The sequence below is a fragment of the Clupea harengus genome, chromosome 5, assembly GCF_900700415.2.
Source record: "Clupea harengus chromosome 5, Ch_v2.0.2, whole genome shotgun sequence".
Classification (NCBI taxonomy): Eukaryota; Metazoa; Chordata; class Actinopteri; order Clupeiformes; family Clupeidae; genus Clupea; species Clupea harengus.
Genome location: NC_045156.1, coordinates 5,936,234 through 5,962,075, shown reverse-complemented (window position 1 = coordinate 5,962,075; position 25,842 = coordinate 5,936,234). Strand labels below are relative to the sequence as shown.

General features: G+C 43.4%; 1 protein-coding gene across 1 annotated transcript in view; it reads right to left on the bottom strand.

Annotated features, from left to right (window-relative positions):
* suclg2 (succinate-CoA ligase GDP-forming subunit beta) overlaps positions 1-25,842 on the bottom strand; it is an 84,249-nt gene that overhangs the window by 33,533 nt on the left and 24,874 nt on the right. The window contains exons 3-9 of the mRNA XM_012841243.3: positions 14,049-14,148; positions 12,383-12,473; positions 10,601-10,753; positions 10,055-10,144; positions 8,415-8,511; positions 4,548-4,709; positions 3,150-3,292 (exon numbers count right to left, since the gene is read on the bottom strand). Of these exons, the coding sequence (XP_012696697.1) occupies positions 3,150-3,292; positions 4,548-4,709; positions 8,415-8,511; positions 10,055-10,144; positions 10,601-10,753; positions 12,383-12,473; positions 14,049-14,148 (836 nt within the window). The remainder of the gene's footprint in view (positions 1-3,149; positions 3,293-4,547; positions 4,710-8,414; positions 8,512-10,054; positions 10,145-10,600; positions 10,754-12,382; positions 12,474-14,048; positions 14,149-25,842) is intronic.

The following is a 25,842-nucleotide window of genomic DNA, read 5'->3' as shown; positions in this document are numbered from 1 at the left end:
ACACGCTTGAACGCAAGGTATATAAGGTATTTGGACATCTTTTAGGTAGAACATACTGGAAAGGTAAGTGAAGAGGTTAGAAGTAATGCATAGCCTAATTACTTTAACTCCGCCTCTGTGGAGAAAAGAATGTCTGCTATGTGCACGTATCAATAAGCCAAAAAGATTCAGGTTGTCTTCAAAGTATTTTCTCGCAAGAATACTGAAATACCCACCAATTAATGGCCAACAGACCCAGCAAAACTCCAACAGAAAAACGAGAGAAAAGCATTGATCCCACAACGACAATAGTCCATATTCAGAACAAAGTGAATACACTCAAAGGGCCAATAAGCCAAGTAGAGATTTAAAAGCATTAGGTAACTTTGGCAGCTATATCAGACCAGTTGTTTCAGATGGTACCTTGAAACATTCTTTTTTTGCACTCCCAAGTTCAAGTTGTGACGGTGAACAGTGAATGATGGATGGAGATGAATCACCTACCTCGGTTCAGCTTTCTAAATATGTATGTGGCGTTATAAATTTGACATGCTGTTTTATACAGATTAGAAGTGCCTGTCAGACGTTGAAAACCAGGAAGTGGGAATGTACTTTCCTCAAAACAATTTCCATGAAACACCTTTTTGATCAGACACACCCAAATGAGGCCTTGGCCGCCATAGAAGGTGCTCAACTCTTAGTGCCTGTTATAAAATGACAAAAAGGAATGTACCTTAGTAATCAAAAACGCTTTACGCAATGCCCTTTTTTGTTTCATGTTAAGAACTCATGGTATTAAATTATCACACATCAGTGGCTTTATGCCAAGAAAGCCAAGCTGGCATGCTCATAAACCAATGAGAAATTTTCGCACCTCTTATAACGCATTCTGAAATGGCCACATAGGTTGCAAAGGTGTCTTCGTGGTGGCACATTTGTCAGATGGTTACGCTCTGCTGGTTCAGGAACTGGGATAGTCACTTTCCATCATTTATAGTCATTAAAGAGCACTGATAGCCTTAGTGTTGATAAGGACGCCATTCCTTTCAAGGTTCTCTGTTACACTAAATGTGGATCAAAAGGCTTCTTACAGTAACAGGAAACAGAAAACAGGTGTAGTGCCTATGGTCTCTCTATATACATCTCTATAAGTAACTTTATTTTGAACTTTAGGGACCCCACATAACCATGCTTACTTTTGCTGTTAAAAGTGTCATCAAGTAAGGATGCTAATTAACATGAAACAAAAAAATATTGCTTTTTTATTCAAGCATTTTCGTAGTTTAAAAGGGGACCATTTGAGAAGTTTTCTTTATTACTGTTTATGAATTTTATTTGATTGTTGATCATATCTTTTGGCTTACACAGAATTACTTTAGTGTCCTGGGCCCCAGAAGTCATTTGCTGCCTTCAAGATCACACTATTACATTCCATTGCATCTTATAAACCCCTAAAAATCAATGTCAAATTCAGCTCTGTGTCGAGATTGGTAAAATATCAAAAATGTTTTTGGCATCTGTTGTGTCATTGTTTTGGTTGGTTTGGGCCCTTTGAAGCACACTGCCGCTTCCAAAAATTGACGGAGTATGGTTGTGAAAAGGAAAATAAAGAGGGAAAGGGAGTGAGGGAGGGAGAGAGAAAAAGAGGGAGAAGGGGTAGACTACATGTAAACGTAATTACCCACAGTTAAGAGATATGGCATGGGCACAATGCTAATGAGGATTTCATCATGCCAGAAAAAAAAAAGAACATCCCCTCCTCAGATCTGAGGTGGCCCACTATCCCACTCTGAAATTCCAATAGAGCTATGCACAGGTTTAACCCCTTCTGCCTCTGCCAGATGGAAGGTGCCTCTGCTCCCCTCATCACTTTCAGGGCGCCAAAAACACTGATTTTTGGAGAGGTCTGACTGTAGTCCAGAAGGATGAAAAACACACTGAGCTCCAGAGTAACAGAAATGCATAATTCATTATTTATTCATTATTTTATTTTTTCTCCCCCAGCAGCATTCATCTCCATTATAACTCCTGTTTGACAGAGTAATGAATGAGTCTGTCCGTGTAGTCAGATTGGGGCATGAGACACGCCTCTCTCAGGTTCTGTTTGTTGTTCTCCAGGACACTGTGATGGATCCATGCTTGGGCAAAACAAATAAATACACTGATATTTGTCCGAAACTATACATCATGAGCTTAAGTGTTAGACTTGCCCTTCTCTTTTTCTGTTCTTTCTTTTACTTCGGAGAGTATATACCCACTGCATATTCCAAAGACTGAAACAGTGTGCTCTTCTAAAAAAATAAAAAAAATAAACCTTATTTCCCAATGGTGCTTTAAAAGCACACATTTCTTCCTATATGCTCATACAGTCAGTCTGGAGTGACGTAAAGGAGTCAGAGGCAGGGAGGCTCACGAAATGTCACAAAATGCATTTCCATGTATTTCTTTACATAAATGCCACCTCGAGTCAACAACTGTGCTAAGCTCCTGTCAGTGGAGATAGTGTAATAGGGTCACAGGAGAAGGAAAAAAGTGCTCCACTGGCAAAGATAATGTCAGTGAATACTTCAAAATATATCTGGGTGATAATTAGTGACTTGAGGTTGTCAAGAGGGTGACGTGAGGTCCAAATTCAGTTTGATAGGGGTGTGCATAAAACCAGCAATGGAGGCTGACACATCAGAAAGCAACACGCATTGAAATGTTTTTCGTGTACGCAAAATCTCATGCCGGTAGAGTAACTCAAATAAACAAAGACAGCTGTTGTGTGAGAGCTAGATTTCAACAGAAATTCCATGTCAAGAAGAGCTGGGAGATGTGTACTGTGTAGAGCAGTGCTAAAATAATGACTTGAAACACAGAACATGGTGTACGCTGTGTTGGTGGTTGGTGTTTTAGTATTTCCGCAGCCACTAATGAGTACTCTTCCCACTTCTCGTAAAACTGAACAGACAGTGGGCCCCTTGGAAATTAATCATATACTGTATAGTGCCATGAATGTGAGAAAACAGTCAGCCAAGTAAGTACTTAAATCTCCACCCTCTTCTTTAAAAGGCGTGATGAGTTGTGAAGGCTGCTTTGCTGGGCACCACAGCTGTAATTAAGACAGGCTTGTTGCCTTCTGAATAGGAGCGTGAGTGCAGGCGTGGGCTGGCCTTTCTTGGACGTACCTTTGGATCAGCAGTGAGGAGCTTGAATGCCTGGTAGACTTGATTCTCCTTCACGCCGCCCCCCAAATCCAGGAAGTTGGCAGGTTTGCCTCCGTGGAGGTCGATGATGTCACAGGTTGCCATGGCAAGGCCAGCACCATTCACTGAGGAAAAGAGCCACAATTGATTTGAGAGAGACTGTGTGACCCCCACCTCAGCTAGCGGGTCAAAAGAGAAGAATGAGTCAAATCACCCTACTACTGGGGTTCTTACCACAAAAAAACAACCTTTGCAAAGTGTGAAGGGTAACACAATATACATTCACAATTAGTATTTTAAGTATTTGCAGACATAAAGCATCACACTAACTGGATTTATGGGTTTAAAAGACTGAATGACTAAGACCATTTCATGCTTGGCGAGTGAGGGAGTGAGCATTTAATGGCATCAAAAAGGGATGTTTAATGTCACATTGCATTACTAGATGAAAAATGTAAATGGATAAAAGGAAAAACTAAGGTAACTCAGCTCTTCAATTCAGAACGAGTTACCTCGCTTTGAAAGGCTCTTCAGAGGATGTTGTTTCAGAGACGTTTTAGTCTGCCTATCAAACATTTTCACGGCTGCCGTGCTGTACGAGAGCCAAGCGAATCGTCCGCATCCGGCTAAACCCAACAAGCCTTGCTACAAACATCTCACCTCATTTGGTTTATTGGAACCGAACGGGCATCTTGGCAAGCGCCCTGAAAGAAAGTCCCGATAAAGGGAAATTCACTTTAAAAGCTGTCACTTTGCTGGCTTACAAAGCCTTTCAAGGAACTCATCTGGCCCGAGCTGTGTGTGTGTATGCGCGCGTGTGTGCGTGTGTTTTATTTTTCTTCAACAGATCCTCTGGAGCCAAAGGAGTCGCTAACCTGTGCTCCTTCTCCAGGGCTGTGCTATTTTCTCTGTCTGTTGGTATGCAGGGGAGACGTGTTGCATCACCCAAAGCGGCACTGCGCGGTACAAGAAGAGAAAAAAGGCGCTTTGATTTACAGTGTGGGACCGCTTTAATGAGAGCGCTAACAATCCTGCTCACTTGAGAATTTTGGCGGGTTCATGCTAATTAGAAGCCATTGGATACGGCAGGTTCCTTCTGGAGTTTTTAAAAAGCCGGTTATGAATGTGACTGGATTCAAGCCCACTGAGAGCTGTCTCCACTTAAGTTTGATTTGCATGACGCCCTTTGTGGAAGTGAAAGGGGAAGAAAGTTTCAAAACCAGAGGTGTGTGTTTGTGTGTGTTTGTGTGTGAATGTGAGGGAAGAAGAGCGAGCCAAAACGTGATTGTGTGTGCATGGGTGTGTATGAGAGTGATAGAGCGAGGGAGAGAGGGAGAGAATGAAGAGCAGCAGGCAAAAAAATAAATAAAAAAAACTCACCAAAGCAAGCAATGTTTCCATCTAATCCGATGTATTTGAGATCCCACTTGGCGGCCTCGGTTTCAGTGGGGTCACTTTCTGACATGTCGTCCATGGCAAAGACAGCCTTCTGTCTGAACTCAGCATTGTCATCGAAGTTTATTTTAGCATCAAAGCACACCACTATCGAAGAAAAATAGAGAGAAACAAGGAAGCATATTTTTTTCACAAAATACAAAAATTACGCATTCAGACCAGTCCAACAGAAAACACATAAGTTACATATGAATAATGCCAAGATTAGTCTGATTTGTCTTTAGTCATTACTCTTTTGTGATATTTAATTCACTAGCAGAGATGATTATACATGGCTAAATGGAGCCTACTGTATGAATACCACCTACTGCTTAACTCCTACAAGCCTAGGCTATTTTTAGCATTAGGGTATTTTTAGACTAAACGTCTAAATGAGCCATACATGCTATATTTTACTTTTTTCTGGACATTATTCTATATCATATTACTTGCATATGTTTTATATTAGCCTTCGTATTAAGGACAAATCATTTTGCACCTATTAAAGCCTAATATTTTTACACCTATAAAAAATCTCTCAAAATTGATATCAGGCAGGATATCCTTTCATATATATATATATAGACAAGAATGTCTGCAATCTGGGGATATCAGAACTATGACTTAGCAATATAAAAATATATATATGTCTATGTAAATGTAAAATAGTATACATCATGCAACATCATTGGACTTTGCTGTTGTTTCAAAATTGGATTACTCCACTATACTTTGTTGTGCAGAGTAGCAACAAGCATCATATCTGAGAGCGTGAGTCCTATTGTTCATTTTGATATAAGGCTCTAAACACCTAAACACCAACCCATTCAACTATGACGCAAAGTTGTGAAATGGGTGAGGAAGTGACCAATGATTGCTACATTTGTTGAATTTGATGAGTATTCGAAACACGATTTCTCCTACTTGCTTTGTCCTACAAACAAGTTACTAGCGTCACTGTGAAGCATAAGGGTTGCTCTACCATTTGATACACGTTTCATGTCTACACGATAACGACTTTGTGAGTGATTCAAAGAACAGTACTGTGGAGTGTGTGGAGATAAAGGCAGAAATGGAAGCAGTTTATAACAGCTGAAATTTCATGTCATTTGAAAACTGGATTATTTCACAATAGTTCGTTGCACAGACCAGCAAGTGAAAGGGTTAGTCCTGCCGTTTATTCTGACATGCGATTCACGACGAGGCAATGAATGAAAGTTCAGTTGCAAGTGCTCCTTACGTCCAAGACGAAACAATATTTGTACAATGGTCATTTGATTATTATTTAAGGACACTAGAGGCAAAAATGAATACTAACCACATTGTACATGAAGGTTATGCATAAGCATATACAAAGTGAATGAATCTTTTAAATCCTTTTCCATTCCTCCTTTATGGATAGACGAAAAGATAGCCGCAGGTAAAGTTGTGAAGATTTTCTTTTTTCTCTAAAAAAAGGCACAATGCACCTCCTCCTTGGGATTTGTACTCCAAGAAGCCTCCTCTCCTCCGTAACACCATCATTTACACGCCCGGTGACTGGAGTCTACCATCTATCAATACTGCATAACGGCCCCGAGGAAAAATGAGAGGAGATCCCGCTGGAGCTAACAGCACATTCCTGCTGTAATGGCTCATCCTTGGGATATACAGCCGGAGCTGATGGTCCCAGACATAATAAAGGCTCTGATGTACACGCTCTCCTCCCCCGATAAGGGAAGAAAAATAGCCAAGGAGTCGACGCTCTAACTCTAACTCTGGGCCGAGTCGCACGTGGACGTGTCTGCCCCGCCGCTGTGGTTCACACTCTTTTCATGCTCTTTTGTCACGGGCATTCTCCAGACTTTACCACAGACGTCTGAAAGCAATCCTTAGGTAGTCTTCTTACGTGCGAAAGGGTATGACTGTCTGCATTTGATTTGTTAAGCAGCTCTTAGGAAATTACTGTTTGGTAAGCTTCATCGAAGCGTTCACTTCAAGACAGAGTATCCATAGTAGCTAGCCTGTACTATTTTGCTGGAGCAAAGTATCTGCAGGATGGAGCCATGTTGTTTCTTGGCCATAAAACTGCATATATTTCAAAAGAGCACCTGTAGCACTCTCCAGACACTGTGTGATTGCCTTACATAAGCAACCAGGTCCAGTTCATTTCCTGTGAATCTGGTGCAGTTTTGTTTGAAGGTGAATTTTAGTTATTCCAACAGAGTTACAGCATATAGAGGTGCTGCACAAAGGACAGGGTGGTGATGCAAACCTAGTGAAATACAAGCTGCTGTTATAGTAACACTAGAAGCTCCGACCGACCGACCTCCGACGAATGTTGCGACTGCAGGAGTGCACCTATCCTTCTAATGTGCTACGCATGGGCAAAACAGGTTGCAGGTGGAGATGACAATCATTTTTAGAAGTTTGGGACTGGCCTCTCCCACTAGCAACTAATAATAATAATAATAATAATACCTTAGACTTACATAGCGCTTTTCTAAGTACCCAAAGACGCTTTCCAAAAAAACATTTAACTTAAATTGGCTGTAGTACCAGGCTGCCTTTTTCCGCCTTTAAAGCATGTATTCAAGTGATAATCGTTACAATTTCAAGACAGCTGGCTGAAGTATTGCTTTGAAGTATTGCTTAATAACCGTCAACTGTCTTCAAACTGTCTTCAAACTGTCTGTCATTAGACAACCATTAGACAACCAAAAACCTGAGACACATGACAAAAACTGAAAAGGAAGGCGATACTTACACTGAATCCATCAGGGGCTACAGAGCGACCTAATATTCATAGCTGTCCAATACTACAGTGCAGTATGTAACTATGTTACTATGGAGACTATGTAAGTCAGGACTGACGGCTGTGCCCAGTGAGGGGGCTTCATTCTACACCCTTGAAGAATCCTCTTGCCAAAAAAAAAAAAAAAACCTTCCTTAAAACAGCAACGGCACAAAAACAACACATTACCTGTAGTCAACAACATAAAAAAAACACACATACATAAAGCAGTTGAAGATGCTTTGAGGTTAGTTTTATTAGTGCTGTTACTGTATTAGTTCTGTTATCTCCTGCTGTTCTGATGGACACTCTCAGCAGTGTTAATCATGGGGTTGAAAACCACTGCGGCCTAAGGTATGCTAACTAAAGCCAGTAAAACAGAGCTTTTAACAGTGCAAAATCCTAAAGAGCCAAGAATCCCCATAATGGCCAACAGGAGATACACAGGCTTTAGAGGGCGATTTATCTTCCAGAAGACGCTCCTTTTTTTTGGCCTCTAAAAGATGGAGCGATGGAAGAGAGGAGAGTCGGTCTTAGAGCACAGTGCCCTGGAGGACCAGCTCATTATGCCAGGAGAACTGTTGTAGCACAGGAAAAGTGAATGGTGTCTGGACTTTCCCCAGCGCTGTTACCCGCTGGGCTTTTTTCGCGTATTATCTTAAAGCTACGGAGAAGGCTGCAGGACCTCGAGAGTACCCCTTTGTACGAAATCTTGCTTTTGTACCAATAACATACTATGTTCCCATCAGTTTAATTCACTACCAAATGCTTCTTTAATCTTTCGGTTTTTTTTATGTTGATCAAGCTCAGACTCTGGGTAAGGTTAATCAGAGAAAGGTAATCTGTGATTTGTGAGCAGCCACCTCTTTGCCACAGCCTAGCTCGGTTCGAGTCTATCCAAGCCCCGCTGGATTCACACTCTGACAGAGACTCAGGCAGACAGGCAGACAGACAAGAACGTTCTGCAGTGGCAAAGGCTGAGCTGAGAACTGTGAAAGAGAAACAGACAGAAAAAAAGAGTAAAAAAAATTAGGTGTTACCTTGTCCTTCGGGAGTCTCGCCCAGAGGATTGACTTCGACTTGAGTGGCGTCGACTTTCAGGAACAGATCATAGAGCCTCTTAATCTGATCCGCCGCCTGCCAGACCCACAGAGGGACAGTAATTACCCAACTATACATTGCGGAGCAGGAGGCCTCGTTGCGTCTCCGCAGCTGCGAGCGTGCATAACATAAATCGCGTTGAATCACCTTCAAGTGTCGGGCCAGATAAGAATGAGGATCAGAACGGCCAGTGTGATCTTTGACACTGAATGTGAGGGCTTGTATCTCCAATTAGCCTTTAAATGACATGCTTAACTTGAGACACTTCCTATACATTTACGTACACTTCATAATTCTAAGACAATGAAACAAAGAGAAACACTGATTTACTATTGCTAGTGCTCATGGAGAGCTGTGCAGCTGCTTTTCTTAATCACAGGGTGGAAGTGCGCTATCCAATCAATGTAAATCACTGCATTAGTCTCCAAAGTGCTGACTTTGAAAGTGAATGACATTGCAACAAAGCCCCCGAATTTCAAAGATTCAATAGTTAAAATTACATGTTTCTGTGCCCCTTCCAACAGGCGGCTCATTCGATTATACCAGCCACCTGACAGTGAACATTGTAGTGCATCTCACCTTCACACAAGGCAAGGTGTTTCTGTCACCTCAAAGCACTTCAAAAGCAGTAAAGGTATTTAAACTACATTTTTCCCCCCTCGACCAAAAGGCGCTGTAATTACCACAGACTCGAGCAGACACTCGACGCTGATGTCGCTATGACAAAGAGACAGCGTGCGTTGAAGCGAGCTGACACGGCAGGCACGTGGCAAATTATTTCCATTTCCACAGGCGGCTCCAAATCAAGCCCGTTTGTGACACAAGCACATTCAAGTGGCACAGAGAGAAATCTCTCTGACTGTTTATTTCATTGCTTTGAAAACACATTCATTAAGCTGATTTATATGTTTTGTGCATTTAACAATCTGAACTAATTCGATTTTTATGGTGCTTTGGGTACATTTATGGGATTACTGGCATGGCATAGTGCTACTAGACAACTGGCTGAGATTTTTCCCTTCTCTCTCAGGAGTCACGCAGGTACCTATTGAACAATGGTGACCATTACCATCTTTTACCTATAACAGTGACCAATTCCTAATCAAATCCCTAGAGGTCAGCTAGACTTTAGATGCCTGCTTATGTAGACTTCACCACAGAATTACAAAGAGATACATGAATATAAGTATATATTCTTATAATTTTATAATAATTCTTCCATGTTCACAAGTGCCTACTTTGCTGGTACCTCCAATGATGCTTAATGCTATGGAAACTAGTCTTCACCAAAATAACCGCACTCATGTCTGTGGTGTAGTTACCACATTCATGAAATAACTAAAAATGTGAATCGACTTCCTCTACTGTGTTTGACATAGAACATAGCTTAGATGGGTATGGCACTGTCCAATCGACTTTCCTAATTCTCTGGTCTAAGCTCTAAGCACTGCATTGTTTCGCTGCCCACAGGAGACTGAAACAGGGCTGTGGTGTTGGTGACCACAGGCTTTCCTACTCCACATATACTGTGGAGACTTCAGAGAGCAAAGTGGCTGCATATCAAGGCTCGGGTGATTACCTGTCTCTCCAGAGGTCCTTTGAAACCCAAATTAGCTGCCATGCGCAGCGCCTGGTCATCGCGTACCCCTTCAAAAATATCTATGACTTCCTGTGACAGGGGAGAGAGGGGGGGGGGAGCACAAGGCCAACATCAGCTGTAATTTGACACAAAGTGGTTGTTTATATTAAATCAGGAAAGCAGCAATTAAGTGGTGGTGATCCACACGGAGAATAGAGAACCCAGGGCCAGCCCCTGCCATGGCTTTATAATTACCCTCCCATCTCACAGAGATCAGTCATAGAGGAAACGACACTCCCAGCGACAGGAGTAAAAAAGGGAAATGGGCTTTACTGTGATCTTCCGAACAAACAGCGTTCAGTCGCAAAGAGACAGAGAGAGAGGGGTAAAGAGAAAGAGAAGGAAAGAAAAAAAAAGGTGGGAGAGGAAAGAGACTGGGGACTGGCCACATTCCCGCCCAGCGCCTGGGGCTTTGTGGTCATTGTGTGTGTGTGCTGGTGCACGGTTGAGTTGTCTCCATGACGACTGCAAACAACAACCCCTTACCTTGAAAATCAGCTCTGGCGTGTTGGCCGCCACCTCCTCGATGTCCATCCCGCCCTGCGGGCTGCCCACCATCACCGGGCCATTGCATGCGCGGTCCATGAGGATGGCGAAGTACGTCTCCCTGGTGATGTCCAGAGCCTCGGCCACCATCACCTAGCACACCGCACAGGGATGACTCAGAGGGGTAAAGAACAGGCTAAAGGTGATGCGTGGGACTTTCTATGGCTATTCACAGAAGCCTATACAGTACCAGGAAATGCCAAAGAAATACGGGAGAGCAGTGGGGCTAAATAAAAAAGCCTATAAACTATGAGGGGGATAAGAGATCAGGACAGGGGCGACTGGGAGCACAAGGGGAGAGAGAGGCTAGAAGCGACGAGGGGGGATTTATCTGTGGGTACAGCATTGGTTTATGGCAAATGCTCTTGTTCTAACTCCTTACAAATGAGAGTTAAATGAGACTGAACAAACAGCTAAAGGATGAGCCTCTCTCTCTTCCTTTCCCCATCTCTCTCTCTTTCTCTCTCTCTCTCTCTCTCTCTCCCTCCCTCCCTCCCTCTCCCTCTCTCGCTTCTGCTGTCCTGGCATGGGGAAGCGGTATGTGGAGTCTGGAGAGGATTGCGGCGGCATTGTAGAGTGAATAAAGCCACATTATACAGATCGGCTACAATGGCAGACAGACAGCTTGGCTGTGTTTTTTTTCCCTCCACTCAGGGAAACAGAGCCTGACATCGCAATTACAGCCTCTTAAGAGGGCAGATATTCAATCTCGCGTGCCATGTTGGAGTGGACGCTTTCTCTAGCCATATTTATTACCCCCGATCTGCACCCCGATCGGAAGGAGGAGGCATGGGAGCAGCAGAGAGCTGATACCTGCCAGAGAACACAATCAATTTCATAAACAGGCACCCCAGTGACTGGGGGGGGGGGGGGGGGGGGGGGGTTGTGTGTGTGTGTGTGTTTGAGTGGGGGGGCCTATGTGATTGGCTCGAACACACACATGCCTTCAGACTGGAGAGAAAACAGAAAAAAAACGGGGATGGGGGCATGAGCTAGTATTTATCATATTTCACCTCAACTGTTCTTATGTCTCAATGTGACATCTTTCTGATAGCTGGCTGCAAATCTCTGTCTTTGTCAACCTTCACTTCTTTTTCTTTTCTTTGAGTAACAAATGTGACACTCATTTGATCCCTTCCGTACACTTTGCAGCCAGGCAGGGGAGCTGCCAGCTGTCCAAGTAGCTACTGGCAAGCGAAAGCATACCTTAATGGGGAGCTCTAGGCAATATTTCACAGCAGGCAGGAAGAAAAAAAAAACACACACAAACACACAAGCTGAGGGCAAGAAGGCTTCATTACCTGAAAATGTGTTTTGTCTGCTTTTTTTGGTTTATTTGTTTTGGGAGGGAAGGCTGCAGTATGTGTGAGGAAAATGATATTCCTACTTGTTAGTGGCACATGGAAATGGCTGTTTACTCACCTCTTCGTTAAAGACGACCTGACTCGAATGCATTATTTATGGCAATGAACCGTCACACAAAACAGCATGAATACGAAAACAAATCACTGCCATAAAAACATCGACTCCTCAAAAAGATGGAAAACAAAATGATGAAGGACAATAAGACTAATACACCACTTTCCCATAATGTGGGTGGCTGCTAACTAAAAAAAAGCACCAGTGCAGTTTAGGACCAAGTGATGAGAAATTAGCCTGGAATGAGTAAGCATACCAGCACACTGGCCTTTACCGATGCTTTGTTTGGGTGGCCAGACTTACCGTCTTCACTTTGACTCCTTCCTTCGGGGTCTGTTTGGTGGTGAGGCTGTAGCCAAGCATCTTCTTAGCCAGTTCCCCCACCACTGCAGGGCTGACAAAGAAGCAGAAGGCCAAACGCAGGTTGTTATTCAAACAGTACAGCCTGCTGTGTGGAAAAAGTCTCCCCAACTTCTGCTACATAAAATGTCTCTTTGCCTTTCTAAAGTTTGTTGCTTTCTCAGAGTTTTTCTTTTTCTTTTATTTATTGTTGTTCAGCAGTCTTTGTTATAATGAAAAGGTACCTGGATAGAAGGCATCGCTTTTTGAGATTCTTCAATATGTCCACACGTCTCTTTAAATAAGTCTCTAAGAGTCTCTGCCAATCTGAGCACTGTTGGACTCATTCCATGGTCTCTCAGTTTCCCATTTTGCTGGGAATATAAATGAAGCCTCTTGGTTTTATTCTCGTCTGATAGATATCACTGTGCTGGCAAACACAACTTTAGATGTATCTGCTTTTTTTTCTCTTCCTTTTTTCAGTCTAGTTAGCCTGAATATGGAAGTAGGGTGACCGTGATGTATGACGTGGCTGTTTATCATAAATCAGGTCTTTTGCCTGACCTCTCACAGGCACCTGAACAGTACTTTGGAACACTGGACCCAAAAAAAAACACTGTCTCCATTTTGGGACTCAAACATGCTCATTAAATAGTCCATGCTTTGTCTGGGGTGTCACAGATTTCACGTAAAGGACTATGACTAAACACTTGAATATTACAGGATATTACATAGGTTGTACCTGGTCTAAATGCATCATGTTATGTGCTTTTTCTGATATAATAGGCAACCCGAATTGGACATATTATCCATGCAGTTGCAGCACATCTTCCAGAGTAGCTATGTCTAAGAGCAGGCTTAAATAACAGGGCATTTATCCTATGAGGGGAATACAGTCTACCAACTTATTACAAGTTAACACTCTGCAGGCTCCATTCCCAAATCCAACCTGCTTAGAGGAAAAGCCTATCTCAATGACTGCCTGATGAGAGACCGATGTGAATTAGATGGTGATGCAGAGATGCCTGAGGAAGAGGAACCTCTCCTGCCTTTCCAATACACTCTCTGACCAAAACGGCAAACTCGTCCACCTATCAGCCACGTGAGCTGTATAAAAATCTGAGCTGACAGAACTAAATCTCTTTACATCACTGCGGTAGGCTGTGCCGTTTGATTTGGGAGTGCTTACGGAACACCTCCGCTGAGAGGGCGAGAGCAGCCACTGGTGCACTACCACACAGGAGCCGCTAATGAGCTGGGTGCTCTCCTCAGATAAACAAAGTTCAAAAGGGTCTTTGGAGGCGAGTGGCACAACCGGGACCGGGAGTTAAAACAGGAGACGTCATGGCAGTTGCAGTACAAACAACGAGCCTCTACTGACAAACTCAGCCCTTTCTTCTAAACTACGATGTGAAAAGACTAAAATCTTTCTCCACACCAAAAGGTGGCTAATCCCTAAACAAATGCCTTTAAGACTAATATTCGGATGGAAAAACTTGAGAAAATTGGACAAGTCTCATAGATTAGGGGTGTAACTAAACCTTCCAGGATAGCAGTACACAAGGAGTAGGGCTAGGCATGTCTACCATCAATCTCTCTCTCCAAAAAATGTGGCAGTAGGCATACTTACTCTTTGGTTAGGTGCACTCCTCCCTTAAGGCCACTATCAAACAAGCCCTTCCCGCGTCCGCCTGCCAGAATCTGAGCCTTCAGAACGATCTCCTTAGCATCTGAAAGAGAGCAGAGGGACAATGCAGGAGAATGTGATCAGATGGCCTTAGATACGGGTGCAGGGAGAACAGAGAGACATCTGCAATCAGCACATCAAGAGGCGATATTACACCCCTTTCCACACTGTAAAATGTCATTCCACCATTGCCCTTAGGCTGATTTATGGCAGGTGTGTGTGTATATGTGTGTAGATGTGTGTGTGGGTGTGAGTGTGTGTTAGTATCTCAGACTGCACCATATCTCTGTGTGTGCGCGATCATGTGTATGCAGGCCTACAAGATAGCTTGAGTGTGTGCAAGCGTGCACGTGTAATGCATCTAGGTATTTGAGAGCATGAGGGAGCGTACTGAAGCATGTTTCTGTCAGAGGTGGTGTGTGAGCACAGCAGGATTGGGGGGGGGGGGGGGGGGGGGGATGCGACACGGTGTGGTGAGACGCTGTGGGGGAGGCACAGCTCTCCCCATGGAGATCGGCTGAACCTTTCCCACACGGTCCCAGTCCTCACATCACCTTCCCTCTACAGGGCCACTAATGACACGGGCTGTTCTCTCTCTCTGAGGGCACAGCTACGCATCGACAGGGAGCCAGCGAGAAGCCAGCCTCCCACAAAAATAATGACGCATAATCACTGGACCCAAACGTAATAACCTGCTTTCAGCATTCATAAAATGCTGTGGGTAGTCAAGTTTTCCGCTTCAATCCTTCACTTGTTTTATTTGTATTTTGAAATACAAATACTACTGGCCATCTCTCAGTGAGAATCTGAGTCTGGCAAAAGACTAAATCCTAAGCTCTAGCTTTCACTACCGGGGTTGCTCCAGAGGCAAAGGCACCCTTTACAAATGCTGCTCAATTAGTCAGTGAGTCAGTTAGCAAAGAAGTTGTTGCAAATGTCAACCACTCCCCCCACCCACCACACCCTCGTCTTTTACACCACCCGTTCAATGTTTGCATGTCCCCTTAAGCGTTCAATCTGTTTCTATTCAGATGTTGTATCATAATGGCGGCCGACGAGATTCTGATCCTGAACTGTCATTATCCAGATGAGGAACTTACCTTTGATTTGACACAAAGCCACGGCGGCCTTGCAGCAGGAATGAGCTGCACATACTCAGTCTTGTGTGAGCAAAAAGAGAGCAAGAGAGAGGGAGGGAGAGGGGGAGAGAGAGAGACAGAGAGAGGGAGAGGGGGAGAGAGAGAGATAGAGAGAGAGAAAGAGAGAGAGAGAGTGTGTGTAAGAACGGATATCTGTAGCTAACAAGGTGGCAAGGATTAAACCAACATCGCACTGAGGGAGAGCTTTCATTCCTCTTTCCTCCTAAGGCGAGCGAGCCGAGGAAAAAAATAAAAATAAAGGGCAGCTCACGCACGACGGTGGAGAGGTTGAGCATCATAAATGAGTGAATATGATAATAAAACACTGCTGCAGCACAAAATTAAAAAGGAGTTCAAAGCAAGATGAAATAGCATGTCCCGCGGCCATGTGCTACAACAGAGGGAATGGAAAGGAGAAAATGACTTTTTGTTTAAAGAGACGGGGAGAAAAAAAAAATGAAAATGGGGAAATAGAGGTGAAACAAGACAGTGAAAAAACAGGTTGCTGCGAACAAACAGAGCGATCTCCGAAAGGGGCCAGCGATGTGTGCAGATGGCATGATGAAAGAAAGGAAGAAAACGGCGCTGGAGAGAAATGGGAGCTGGAAAACAGGTGCTGTTGCTCACGCCGGCAGGTAAAGTGAGATTTAGCAGCATTTCATTTCAATCCATTTAAAACGGTTGATATGAGAGGAGAATGGCCACCATTGAGTGATGTCTCACAGAGACCTCAATGCTTCGTTGTGAAGCCTTTTCCACCACCTATGTCCATTTATATAGACCAGGTAGGCTTGGAAACACATTACTGTGGAGGTGATAAAAAGGCTAAATAAAAGCAGGACGGACTGTTTTAAATCTCAAAACGGAGAGTGGATAATGCTCTCTTATCTGAGCAAGGAAGAGGATAAGCACTCTCTAACCGGTGGACTTATCTCACCAGAATCAATGAACTGCAAAATTGGCCTTGATCACGCGCGCACACACACACAATAATCGACGTAAACCTTTGGCTTCAAGATTAGACCATCCAAAAAAATAAATAAACTGGATCATCTCTTTCCTCCACTGGTCTGCTTGGGTATTCCGAAAGACTGCATCCTCCGCAGATTAAACAGCAGCTCCCCCTCCCCCACACACAAACACACTTACTGGAACATCTCAGAAATCACAGCATCTGAAAAGACTCAAATAAAACTGCCTTCACCTCAGCCAGGACTGGCCGTGGATGACAAGAAGTGTTTGTATGGCCTTGTCATGTCGAAGGATGCGCTGACCTTAGGGCTTATGTGTGTGTGTGTGTGTGTGTGTGTGTGCGTCTGGATCACTCGATCTTAAGCTAATTGTCCTCGGGGGTGGTTATTGACTCATCCCCTGCATTAATGTGCCATTAACGTGGTAGAATGTTACTACTGTCCTCGTTTGAGCTATTTGTGGGACGAAAGAGGCCGATTAGCACTCCGCAATTGATCTGCCACAAAAAAAAAGTCCAGACGTTTGGCCTATAGTTTGACAGGGTATGTATGGGAACAGGTTTACATGGCATATCCACTTCATGCATTGCACAAAGAGCATAAAATAAGCTTTGTGAGAACACCTACATCCTTCAAAGCCAATCTTATGCATTATTTAAATATAACAAGAGGTGAGTCATGCCTAGTCTAGGAAACATCAGATACTCTGCGAGGATCCTGCGATCAGTCAGTGCTTGACACTGAAGAAACTGGCGTACAGGCCTGTGTGCTTTAGAGACCCAGAGACCTGGGCACAGTAGTTTCGGGATGGTGGAGAAACCTTGGACGGGTTCAGCTCCCCAGTGAGCCCAGCAAGGGGGGGGGGGGGGGGTGATACATTGCTTCAGTGTTACGACTTATGGGATTTTATCAAGAAACAATGCTCACATCAGCCACTAGCCTATAGCCTAGAGCAAAAGAAAAAACAGGTGAAGACTAGAGAAGCTTTTTTTTGTTTTTTAAGGCAAGAAAAGATGCTGATGGAATTTAAGAGCACCACACAAACTGATTGCATTGCAAGTACCCATTCCAGGCATACTTGTGAATAATAACCGCTATTCATCAATGCATCACAGGGTTTACTGGGACATAATTGCATTCTTACCAACAAACGGAGAGGTAAAGCTGCAATAGGCTTTAGAGCTGGTCATCCTGTAAATCCAAACACATAGATGATAACAAGCCCATACCATTTACCTTATGCAAAGAGCAATGGAAATCCTATATCTTAGGCCTATCTGAATTAACCTGCTGACATAAGACAATAAAGGAAGTCATAAAAACAAGATTGTCTCATTCAGCAGGAGGCCATTCGCTGGTATGTTAGCATTTTACTTTGTCAAAACATATTGATTATCTCCCGTAATAACCATCTAAAGAGCTTTGCCATATTGCTGATATAAGACTTTTAGAGTTGTTGTGTTATGAATGACTAAAGGTAAAAAGGAAAGCCATATTTTAAAATTGCAAAACACAAACTCTCATTAGGCCAACATTAGAAGCTATAAAAACGGTCCTTTTTTTGACATGGCACAAAAATAATTAATCCCCACCACAATATGTATTTTATCTCTAAGTAAAAAAACAGAAGAATGCAGTGTTACTACATCACATCAAATATAATTGGAGCAACATGGAAATCCCAAGGCAGCCAATTCCCAATTAATGAACGCAAATTAACTTGAATCTTATTTACTAACGACAGAAGTCAGCATTAGGTTGTTATTTCTGCTCAAGCGTTTCCTGCCTGTTTCTTTTTCTTTTTTTCATTTTATGTTTTTCCAGACACTTTGTCCGTTCACAGCAGTTCAGGGAGAGGTGGCCATGAGGCTTTGAGCAAAGACAGAGTTGTCTGAAACTTAAATAGGTAATAAAAACATTGCAGACAGTGAGGGACAGAGATAGAAATAAAGAGAGAGAGTGAAAGAGAGCGAGAGAGAGAACGAAAAAAAAAAAAGAGAGAGAGAGAGAGAGAGGCTTCAAGTCGATCCACAGAGACTCAGTCTTAACTTAAGAGGGAGGAAAGCTCTCTGGTGTCATTCCCATGTGAACAATTTCACGCGAGCAGAAACAGAAGAATGAAGAGAAAGAAGACAGACGGAAAACAGAGTGAACACATGCCACTATTCGGATCTAAATGTAAGTTCCATTAGATAGGACGTCCGCGTTTTAATCTCAATCTTAATTTCACATGTAGCACACAACTCTGCACATGGCAGAACAGATGGTCTTCCAGACGATCTCTGGACCTCTAGGTGTTTGATTCTCCATCTAGACTCTAGCCATCTACTCCAGATGTCTTTTGTAAGCTTGCTATGTAACCTCGCTGCTTTTTAAGGGCTAAAAACATGTGCGCACTTGCCTGAACTACATTGGAACCTTTTAACGCTCTACATGGTGGCACATGAACTGGTATGTGGTAGCCTAAAATGACTCCATTAACTTTATCTTTATCTGTCTTTCGGCTTTAAAATGCTGCTGTACGTGTATCTGTATGTTTTTTTATATTTATATGTATATCTATATGTATCTAAATGTCTTGTCTTATCTGTTGTTGTGCCTATGCACTTTATATGTTTCACCGTGGGAGAGTGGGAAATGTTTTTATCGATTCCTTGTATGTCTGACATGCAGGAAATTGACAATAAAGCTACTTTGACTTTGACTACTTTGACTTTGACTTCTTCCTTTCCTGAGAAGACCCGCTCCTCGATCAGCCAGGTACCTCACATAATAAGACATGATCTCAACCAGTGTCATTACGGTTCAATTCTAAAACGCTTCTCCATGCACAAAACAAACAAAACGTCATAGTTTTGCCTTTTAAATTTGTTTGCTGGTGAGCGAGTGCCACGTGTCTCTTCTTTGGCTTCTGCACACACTGCAGATTTACCGGACCGAATGCGGGGAGGAAATACACACACCGCTGGGCCTCAACTAATGATGCCGTCACCCTCCGAGGTCCAACAGAGGTTGATCAGTGACCCAGACCTGTGGTGGCACATCAAACTCCGACGGCAGTGTCGAGCTGACAGGTGACTCCTTGTTAGACTTGTCCACCTGGTTTCCATGCCCAGTCCCAGATAATGATTCTGAGAAGTCGACAGGAAGTGCACATGTGCGTGATGTAAAAAAAATAAATGGTGGGGAAGGTCTCGAGAGGGAGTGAAGTATTCTTCCCCTCTTAGCTGAGGTCAACTGTGAACTTTCTTTGAATGTTTCTTTCTCAGTTTTCAAAACTGTGAAATGTCTATTTTGCCATTGATGCCAAATCATTTATCTTTTATTAAAAAAAACTAATATCTGTCCATGTCAGTGATTTCCGTTTAAACTGGAAACTTCAAGATATCCTAAAATAGGACCTATGCTTAGTAAAATATAATTACATTGTATTTCAGATTTATTAATTTTAAGAGGCTGTGGTCCATTTGAACTCCCTTCATCTCAAAAGTCATCAGACTCTCTACTCATATCTACTCAAGATTTCGATTAGATTCGATTTCATTACAGCCTGCCATGGTCTAACATTATGACTGGTACACTGGCCCTAGAGTAACCATTGGTTAGTCCTTCAACATTTTTAATAATGTATCAGCCTCATTTTAACACCCTTGAAGTTACAAAGCCCATGAAATGACAAACAGTGAGCTCATGTGCAAGTGCAAGCAAGACTGTGAGAACAAGGGAGAGCGAGCCGAAGACCACAGACTAAAGAGACTGAGAGAGAGGAGGAGGAGGATAGAGACCTGAGAAGAAAGAAAAGGTTGTTTGCGCATGTCTCTGTTAATAACCTTGGGGAGAAAAAAAGAGACCGTTGCTTTGCCATGTCTCCTGCGTATGATCTTCCCAGGAGTTCATCTTTTTGGCAGGTAATGATGCCAAGAAAATTCCACACACCATCCGTCTTTTCGCATGACAGGCGAGCGTACTGATTTTCTCAGGGGGCTAAAGCTCTTCTGTCCATCACCCTGAGGCATGCTGGGAAAGGAGCAATATGAGGGGAGGTACCTGCAGGTCTGCAGAAAAACTTGCCACTCTCATTGTATCCCTCACTACCTAATCAGACTGTACTGCAAGATGACTTTCTTTTTTCCATTGTGGAATGCAAGGCTATCGTCACAGATCTATAGACAGAGCAAGAGAGTGAGGCAAGAAGAAAGCACAAAAGAGAGAGAGAGAGAAAGAGAAAGAAAAAAGGGCAAGTGTGTACAACCCCCAATCCAAATGTTTTGGCAATATTGTAGTGTTATGGTCATGAAAAGAAAAAGGAGAGAGAGAGAGAGAGAGAGAGAGAGAGAGAGAGAGAGTGTGTGTGAGAGAGAAAGTGTGAGAGAGAGAGTGAGTGTGTGAGAGAGAAAGTGTGTGTGAGAGAGAGAGAGAGAGAGAGAGAGAGAGAGAGAGAGAGAGAGAGAGATGGGTTGGGGGGGGGGGGGGGGGGCGGGGAGGGCAAAAGAAAGGAAGGAAGGAAAGAATCTGGAACTGCTGGCCTGGTTATAACCAGCCAACAAATGTAATGTGTTCAATGTATCCATTATACCTCAACATCTCTGTCAAGTGAAGGCCAAGTTTTCTAAACGCATATGAAAATAGCTACTGTGCCTTTGCGTGCAAGAGGGAGAGAAACAGACAGGGATACGGCGAGTGTGCACCAATGAAATCTCAGGTTTCAATCTCCACTCTCGGGCACCCGTAGAGGGGGCAGAAAATACCGCACATCCAACATGGCCGGGAGACCCAGCTGCAGCCTCAAAAAGGGTGGGCGCCAAATAAGACCCACGCGCCTACTGCCTTTCCCTTTCTCTCTCATTCTCTCTCTTTCTCTCCCCCTCTGGTACACTTCACTGGCTGTCAACATTCATGTCCATGTCAATCAGCCTCCCTGCTGCGCTCCCGCTATCCTGCTCCGCCTCCGTTCCCCCCTCAAAAGAGCACCGCGTCTCTCATCTCTAAACTACTTCAGACATAAGGGAGGGGGGGGGGGGGATAGGTGCTGGCAGGAGACTCGGCTCAGGAGAGGTATAGAGGCACTCAGACACTCTTCAGACCAGGGTTATTGTCGAAAGCTAAAACTAAGATTAAAACGAATGGTATTGAGATATTTTCCTGAAACTAAAATAAAATAATTTACCCAAAGAAAATGTGAAATTAAAGACAAAAAAGAATTGTTGTTATCATTTCAAGACAGCGGACATTGTATCCATACAAGGCAAAGGGTGTCACACTCCCAAAATTCAGTATACAGTGTGTAGCTATAACCAACAATGTTAAGATGGCGATTATAGCATGCCAGGGCCTACACTTGTTAACTAATGGTAGAAGCAGTAGTAATTATCAAATGTAGACATCAGATATGTCAGGGAGGAAATATTTCCTGTATGGGGACCATTTCAAATTTAATAGTGAAGGTGGTCCAAACGAATCTATGGTAAATTCAGATAACAGCATCTGTGGCATAGAAATCAAAGGGAACATTCCCCCAAATAACTTCACCTTCAAAGTCAACATCAGATATAGTGAGACAGAGCGTGAGTGACGAATGTGTCGTTTCTGGCAACCTTTAAGTTCACACAACCTTTAAGTGCTTTAGGGTTTTTTAGTTATCTATACTGGTAGGGTTGATTGTGAAAACCCACGTCATATTGTTTGCCTGAAGTAAATGGTTGAAACATTTAATCGTGTTCTTGCCTTTTATATTTATTAAAAGGACATCTGCGATTCCACTCCCACACACTTTTGGTCAATTTTTTTAAATTGTCAAAATTGCTCCTCATGTTTTGCGCAAAAAAAAACTCAGCAGTCCGTACACATTCCTGGCTCTGTAAATGGGAAACAAACATAGCTGGACCGAGTTATAAATAATCCTAGCCAATCACCATGGTGCTTCAGGTGTGTGGAATGGAGGGGTATAATTTGATTGGCTGTTGAGCAGAAATATCAACAACCTTTTGCGAAATCGATTCACAGGCTGCATCTTTCAGCCTGAAACTAACGTAGCCTATTACACATGTTAGTTAAGTCTTGGAATACTGATGAAAGTGAAAAATGGTATATAAACTGAATGCTTCAATAATAAAAAAGATAATTTTTCATGCCACACTAATCCTTGACAATTTATATCGCTAATTAAAAGAGAAACTATAATGATACCTCCAAAAACTAAAATGAGTCCATGAAATAACATCTAAACTGAAACTAATGAAATCACTGGTGAAACTAAACCTAAAAGGAAATTCAGATTGAATACAAACATATTTCCAAAATAAAAATTAATTTGAAAATGGAAACCTATAATAACTTTGCTTCAGATGCGGTGCCACTGCCAGACACCATTACACAGACATACAAACACACTCAGAAGCACACACACAGAAGCACACACACACACACACACACACGTCCATCTGAAGGTCAAGACATGTAAAGCAGTCTCATCACTCTATAACTGTGATATCAAGGGAATGATACGTTTGGGCACATCTATCTTTAACCTGTCCAGCCTGAAGAGAGAGAGACAGAGTGAGAGGGAAAGAGAGAGAGAGAGAGAGAGAGAGAGAGAGAGAGAGAGAGTGGCGTTTCCAGAGAGAAAACATATGGTATGCTACAGATGATCTTCAGCAAGAGAGTGAGAGAGAGAGAGTGAGGGAGAGAGAGAAAGAGTGAGAGAGAGAAAGAGTGAGAGAGAGTGAGAGAGAGTGAGAGAGAGAGAGTGAGAGAGAAAGAGTGAGGGAGAGTGAGCGAGAGAGAGAGAGAGAGAAAGAAAGAGTGAGAGAGAGAGAGAGAGAAAGAGTGAGAGAGAGAGAGAGAGAGAGTGAGTGAGTGAGAGAGAGAGAGTCCAGGATTGACCAGAGGACATGTTGAGGCCACACCAATCTGAGCCGCTCCCACTCTCCCACATTATCACAGGCGGGAGGAGATCTGAGCCGTGCTGCTCCTCCCCTACCTGATGCCAGGCAGAGTGAGGAGCCTGTTTGACATAAAACCCCTGAAAGCCTCTTATTGTTAGTGCGAGTGTCAGTGTTCCTCAAAAGACACAGCCTGGGTTTCAAAGGGAGACATAAAAGCAGACTTTACAGAGCCGGGGGAGCTCGAGGAGCGAGCGACGCTGCTGTGGAGGACGGGAGTTTAGATGTTGTTGATGTCCGCAACGAAAAACATGACCAACTCATCCCAAAGCACAAAGGGCAGAGGGAAGGTCACACTATCTTGATCTCTACTGTTGACCATACCATAAAACACACATACACACACACACACACACACACACACACACTGTCCTTCTTTCCCCACCACACAAAATAAGGCTCTCATACAGAACAAAGACAAAAGACATCTAGATGAACATAGCCATTAAGTGAACATTGAAATTCTGAAAACTGGTCTGGTTTTCAGTGCTTTTGTGCCACTGCTGTGAACCCTGTTACACTCCCAAATCATTTCCCATAATGGATGGCTGGGCTTTCTTTGGGAGGCAAACATAATCTTACACAGACCTGACATTATGCAGGACTGTGCCGAAGCAAACAATGAGGCCAACGTCAAATCTGCGAGAAATTCGCAGAGGGACTGGCAAAAAAAAAAATACCACTGTGTTCCTTCTTGCAAATTTACTGCTCAATGGACCATACAACAGCACTAATAAAACATTAAATTTAGTGCCAACATCGCCAAAATAATGGCATCATACCCTGGGCCTGAACAACTCCCAGGCTTCAACAGCGAGGTAGCTGGGTCTGCGGCGTGAATAACCGTAATATGCCACGCATAATATCAATACCACACAGCCGTCAGGAAGCCAAAATTGCATTTTGATTTGTGAGGTCCCCGAAACAGAGCTCATGCCCCTCCGAATGCATTTACAGGATCATTTGAGAGCAATTTCAATTGGTTTACCACTGCAACACAAATCAGAGACACAATTACACTTTATGATCCATAAACTCGCTGATTTTTGTATTGTGGGCTTATTTTTGTGTGGCGGGGGTTGTTTTCCCTCTGTGTTGTTAGAGATTCTATTAGTGATCCGAGGGCTCAGCATGTTCAGTTATTACAGCAGTCCTTTTTCCGTGTAGAACACAAGCCAAGCACACACAGGAAAACATGTCTACACGCAAACATGGGTAAAAAGAAGGCTTAAATGGTGTGAAAAAGAAGGCTTAAATAGACCAGAGAGACAAAAAAAAAACACCCCATACCCCATTACGACAACTATTCCCAACTCTCTCTTACATACCAACACTCAAACACACACACACATAGACACACACACATAAACATAAACACACACACACAAACACACACACACACACACACACCACTTTGGCAGTCAGGCTGATACAGTTGGATGGGCAAACTACATGACACCAATGGACACATTTGCATAAACGCTGAAGAATCCTTCAACAGTCTTTTATCCCACATCAGAGGAAGAGTCTCAGAACCAGCTGACAAACACCAGCTATGTGCCAGGGAGGAGCACTAAAAGCCTCAGTGTTCCTCAGCCATGCAGATTGGCGAGGGACAGCACAACACAACACAACACAACACAACACAACACAACACACACTATATACACATACAGGAGGGGGAAGAAAAAACAACAGCAGAGCGGCACTGGTGAATAAATAAATATGAAAGAGAAACATGTTCATCGTTTGCACAGAGATGTTAAACACAAACAGGCACGGGGGCAGGGGTACACAAACGCCACGCATGACTGAGGAAGCCTTCCAGAGAGAAGAGGGAAGACGAGCCAGATGGTGGGGGCTCGGTGGAGTGGCGTTTCCAGAGAGAAAACATATGGTATGCTACAGATGATCTTCAGCAAGAGAGAGAGAGAGAAAGGAAGAGACAGAGAGAGGAAAAGAGAGAGAGAGAGGAAGACAGAGAGAGACAGAAAGGAAGAGAGAGAGAGGAAGAGAGCGAGAGGAAGAGAGGAAGAGAGCGAGAGAGGAAGAGAGAGCGGGAGAGAGAGAGAGAAAGGAAGAGACAGACAGAGAGAGAGAGAGAGAGGGGGAGAGAGAGAGAAAGGAAGAGACAGAGAGAGAGAGAGGGGGGGAGAAAGAGAGAGAGAGAAAGGAAGAGACAGAGAGAGAGAGAGAGAGAGAGAGAGAGAGAGAGAGAGTACTGGTGCCCCATACAAACACAGCATCATCAGCACCTGCCTCGCATTACTTTACCATCACTACAAAATAGGCAACTCGTTAATGCTCTGATCCATTTCAGTGTATCTTCGCCATGTTAACAGCGCCCATATACAATCTATTCAAGATATATAATTATATTCTCAATGCAGTAAATCAGAGACCAGCAAGGAAGCAGGCGCGCTCAACTCCAATTAAATTGTCTTTGGGTGCAAGTTAAGAACGACTTTGATAAGGAAGAAAAGAACTGCACTCTCAAGCATACACTTCATTCTTACCAATTGATTGGGAGCATAACGAAAGGCGGACGCGTTTTGGCACCAAGCCATCCTTCATAGTCTCACAAAGAATGAGAAAGGCTGTGTTTTCTTAAAAAGCTGCAGGTGGGCCATGTGACGTCAGCTAATGAACTAGCTGAGTCCGAGAGTGCATCAGGTCAAACATAGTA